General features: G+C 41.7%; 1 protein-coding gene across 1 annotated transcript in view; it reads left to right on the forward strand.

Moving 5' to 3' along the window:
- Positions 1–456: 456 nt before the first annotated feature.
- The window catches only part of LOC118411213 (centromere-associated protein E-like), a gene marked incomplete at its 3' end in the record, with an annotated part of 7,267 nt that continues 3,145 nt past the window's right edge, over positions 457–4,578 (forward strand). Inside the window, 6 exon segments of the mRNA XM_035813302.1 lie at positions 457–638; positions 2,071–2,189; positions 3,225–3,325; positions 3,534–3,623; positions 4,245–4,363; positions 4,541–4,578. Of these exon segments, the coding sequence (XP_035669195.1) occupies positions 2,110–2,189; positions 3,225–3,325; positions 3,534–3,623; positions 4,245–4,363; positions 4,541–4,578 (428 nt within the window).

A 4,578-nucleotide genomic window follows, 5' to 3' on the forward strand; every position in this document is an offset into this window, starting at 1 on the left:
CTTTGATTTGTACATCCGACTATCGAAGGGGCAGATATACTCTACTCTAAGCGTGCTAAAACCTTGTATGTTCCGTATACCAAGTGTGAGGTGAAAAAAGGATTGATTGAACCAGTGACACGCACCAATATCAACAGTACGGTACAATGTTGAACAGAAGCAGGGGAATTTGGGCACTTTTTTTTCGTGACCTACTTATGTAAGCAGGCCTTGTGCTCGTTTCATGTGTTTACAATCATGATAATTTTGATACCATAGGAAAGAAAATCACACAAGCTTTCTATTGATATATAATACATTGAAATTGATCCATAAATAACGGAAATATGATATACCAAAGTTGATATTCCAAACTTTTTGTGCCGAGTGTATTTCCTGAAGTATAATAAAGACTCCGCCCTTGTGGCGTCCCCAAAAAACACGAACCATACGCACTTGTTCTCGTGACCAGATTTGCAAGATCCTTCACTCACTATTGGTCAACCATTGAACTACCCTGAGAACGAGAGCAACAGTGCATTAGTGAGCCGCCATATTTGAATTTAAACGTCTTTGTGTCCGCAGTTTAGTCGATGTTTTCTTACGTTTTAGAGTACCAGGGAAAGCAATAAGTATTTATTACAGACTCGCTGAAACTCGTGAGTATATACTGTCTCTCTGTCGTACGGACTTTCATTGAAAAATTGGTCTAGAATGTATGTTTTTCGGTGTTTTCCGGTCACACGAAAATTTAATGCAGAGGCGAGGTGTTTGATAATTTTTGCTTTGGGACTCCATATCCTCAAAGAATCCTCAAGCATGGTGGGCGTATTGGGGTTATATATATGAAGGCCTTAGTTGTGACAAGTCATTTTTTCTTCTAATTTCTATATTAACGTTACACGTATAACTATAATAATGACCACTACAACCGACGCCACCCCCCCCCCCCCCTCCCTCCCTCTTTTACCGCGCACTTGCCTCGGAAACTCTGCTAGCTACGTGACGGTGGAGTCATATTTGGATTGATAAAAAAGAAGCTGATCTCGTTGATTTTACTTTAAACCGCAATGATATGCTGACCTAAGGCCGTGTTTTTATACCTTAGCCTATAAAAGGAAAGAGCATGTTTGGTTCCCAAACTTTGACCGGACCGGCCCGGCCGTCGACTCAAGAAAAAAAAACAAGAAATGGCGGGGTGTGATTAACATCTTTTCACGGCGTACCTAGAGAAGAGCAGAGAGTTCCTTGGCTCATAGGATACTAGCATCTCTTACTGCCAAGTTCCATTCTGTTTCTGTGGTTGACTTAATTGTCCTTTGTCCAACTGTGCTAAATGTTACGTCAACCTGGTTAGCTTGCATTATAATTATTTGCCAGACAGTCTGCTTCTGGGGCCAACACAGGCCTCTTCCTCGGCTCTAGTCTAGCCTCTAGGGACAAGGAAATTTTACCAGACACCTCTCAGTTGAAAACTAAGGATACAGTGGCAAAGATGTCTCTCCCACAGTGAACAGTATAGTGGAGGGTAGCTGAGGCAACTACTACTACTTGAACTAGGCTCCTCTGAAAAATGTATTTACTTGTAGTGTTTTCCTGTCTAGTTGAGGAGAGCTCCATTAGCAATAACGTTTTTTGCGTATCCACCGCATGAAGAGCCCTTTTTCCTCCAGTTTTCTGCACGTCCCTGGCTTCCCTGAAGTCTTTCCGACTGCGTAAAAGTGTTGCAACAGCAATGTTCCAATGTCCGAATCAGTTATACGAATTGCCAACCGTGCCACACTCGGCCCACTCGAAATGTTTCAATTTACTCGAAGAAATCCTGTGTGATACGCCTTTCGAATCTGTGCAATACGTAAGTTATGGCCCGGTCCGCAACACCCGTATCAAACGTTTTCGCGTCACAGGTATGACATAAAACTTATAATCAAAAGTAAATACGTTTTTTAATTTCAGAGCCTAGTTGCCTCAGCTAAGTGGAAGGGATTGGCATAGTCTTGCACAGGGGTCTGCCATCCACCAGGTTAAACCTGGTCAACAGGTACCGGTAGTAGGAACTTTAAACATAACCATTTTGCAATATGTTTGCAGTTTTGTACAGGTATAGAGGCCAGGTATCTAGCTGCCAGGATGCCTCCACGCTCCCGATCGTCAGCAGACAGCAGCGATGCCTTCAAAGTGGCCATACGTGTGCGGCCACTCATTGCAAGGTGTGTTGGGGCTCCACAGCTATGTTGCCACCTTTATTAATAATCTAAGGGGGCACAGCCAAATTCCAAGTCAATGCCACTTACAATCTAAAACTGATACGCGGTATGTAACTGAGTAAGATCACTGCCACCCAAAATCAATTTTCTGAAAGAATTATATCAGCACCGTGGTTCGCATTTCGCAGCAGATATTAAATGAATGATGAAAACTCTAGCCACTACCACTTGTACCAGACTAACTACACTGGCTATAGTAGTATAGGGGGAATAATGAACACAACATGAGAGTTAAGTTACCATGGGTGTCATTTGTGCATGGCCTTACGTAGACCTGAATGTTATGATTACAGTGGGCTCACTCTTCATTATTCACTCTATTTTTGGTCAATTTTCTGGTAATATTCATTATCCCTTATACCCCTATACCCATATTTGGTGAAAATTGATTGGACGATGATTTTGCTGCAATCGCCCGAGCCTCGCTTATAATAGTAACTTATTGCACAACAATTGTACAAGGTACAAAGTATGGCTTATAATATATATGTGATGGACGGTTTTCAGGTGAAAAATATGCGCAACCCTCTGTCGATCTTTCATCGATACGCCCGAAGATCGACTTTCGTGGATAATGTGACAGGGGTATTACTATTAGGAAGGCCTGTGGAGGCTACACGTAGTCTTTATGCACTACCATGGATCTTTTCACAGAAGAATTGTGTTTGTATCATGTATGACTATTAATAATAATAGTATTATCATTGTCAAGAGTCCCTGGAGTCACTGCTACTATTTCCTGAGCTTGCCGTGCATTGCCACTACAATATAAGCCTTGATGAAACACAAACGGTGATAAGTAGAAACTTCTGGCTCCCGGGAATCTTTTACTTTCAGAGTGGTCAGATTGCTTGAACCTCACTGTTTACAATACTAGTACGTGTACAATTGGTGCTTGTAAGCACAAAAGACAGAACATTGAGGACTCCAAAACAGTAATGTACTTGTACCACCAAATGTGTATGTCATGTTACACAGGGAAAGGAAGACTGGAGCGCAGATGTTTTGGTCTTGTGACACAAAGCAAATCTTCCAGCTTGGGGCAGATGGTAAACAGCTTGGGCTTGGACACTTCTTTGGTAAGTCCCATTTGTTTGCTTTTATTGCATACCTCATGGTATACCGCACCAGGTTTGTACTGGAGAAAACAAACTACATATCTGGTCAGATTTATTTGATCTACTCACACCAGGATGGACCATATTCTTTTCGATTAAGACAGTGAATATGCAGTGAAACAATAAATCTTAGTTGGACCAATGGTTATGTTTTTTTCCACCCTTGCAGATCGCGTTTTTGACCACGAAGAAACAACACAGGACGTGTATGATGAGATAGCCCAGCCAATCATAGAAAGTGTCATGGAAGGATACAACGGTAAGATAAGTTTCTTCACCTCACCTCACCTCACCTCACCAGTCAGGTAGATCTTCTTTTGTAGGGGCAGTATGATGTTCAACGTAAAATTATTATAATTAGTGTTTATCAAATCTATGACCAAAATCATGGGGGTGAATTGGTGTATCTACTGAGTGTCTTCAACATGCTGGCATGACCATTGCACACTCCTTGAGCTATTGTACATTGTAGTAAGTTATCTCCAAGTAGATCTACTGGTGGCAAGACGTTATCCAGCTGGCCCGGTGGCCGGTTGAATATTGTTTGGGCCCATGCACATCATGCACATCATGCACATGCTTGCTGGCCACAGGTATATCAGCTTGGAGGTTTTATCATGGTACCCTGTTATTATTTTACACCAAGGGAGTAAATCATGTTTGGCTTCTCTGGGTGTGCGTGACTGTGTGTGTATGCCTGTGTATTTTTGAGATTCCCAACATACATGTACACATTATACCTGTAGCCCTGTCATATGCATGTACATCTCAGTGCTGCTGTTTCTGTATACAGTATGGCTAAGAGGTGAATATTGCTATCATCTCTTTAATGTGTCCTCTTTAATGTGATTTTTTCCCTGTATATGTCCTGTCTCTCTAGGCACAATCTTTGCCTATGGCCAGACCAGCTCAGGTAAAACTTACACCATGATGGGCGATGGCAAAACTGAAGGAATCATCCCATATGCCATTGATGACATGTTCCATTACATTGACCAGGTATTTTATCAGTGAAGGTAGTGAGTGCTCAGTTTTTATCAATGCATTTACTGTAGAAGTTTTGGAGAAAACAACACCTAGAATTTCTTCTTTCGATAACCCATCTGCAAGGTTGCATAAAAAAAAAAATATTGTTCTTTGTACTACTGATTTACGTTGGTATTGTGTTTGACACAGCATCCTGACCGAGAGTATCTGTTCCGTGTGAGTTTTAT

Source organism: Branchiostoma floridae, chromosome 3 (assembly GCF_000003815.2).
Source record: "Branchiostoma floridae strain S238N-H82 chromosome 3, Bfl_VNyyK, whole genome shotgun sequence".
Classification (NCBI taxonomy): Eukaryota; Metazoa; Chordata; class Leptocardii; order Amphioxiformes; family Branchiostomatidae; genus Branchiostoma; species Branchiostoma floridae.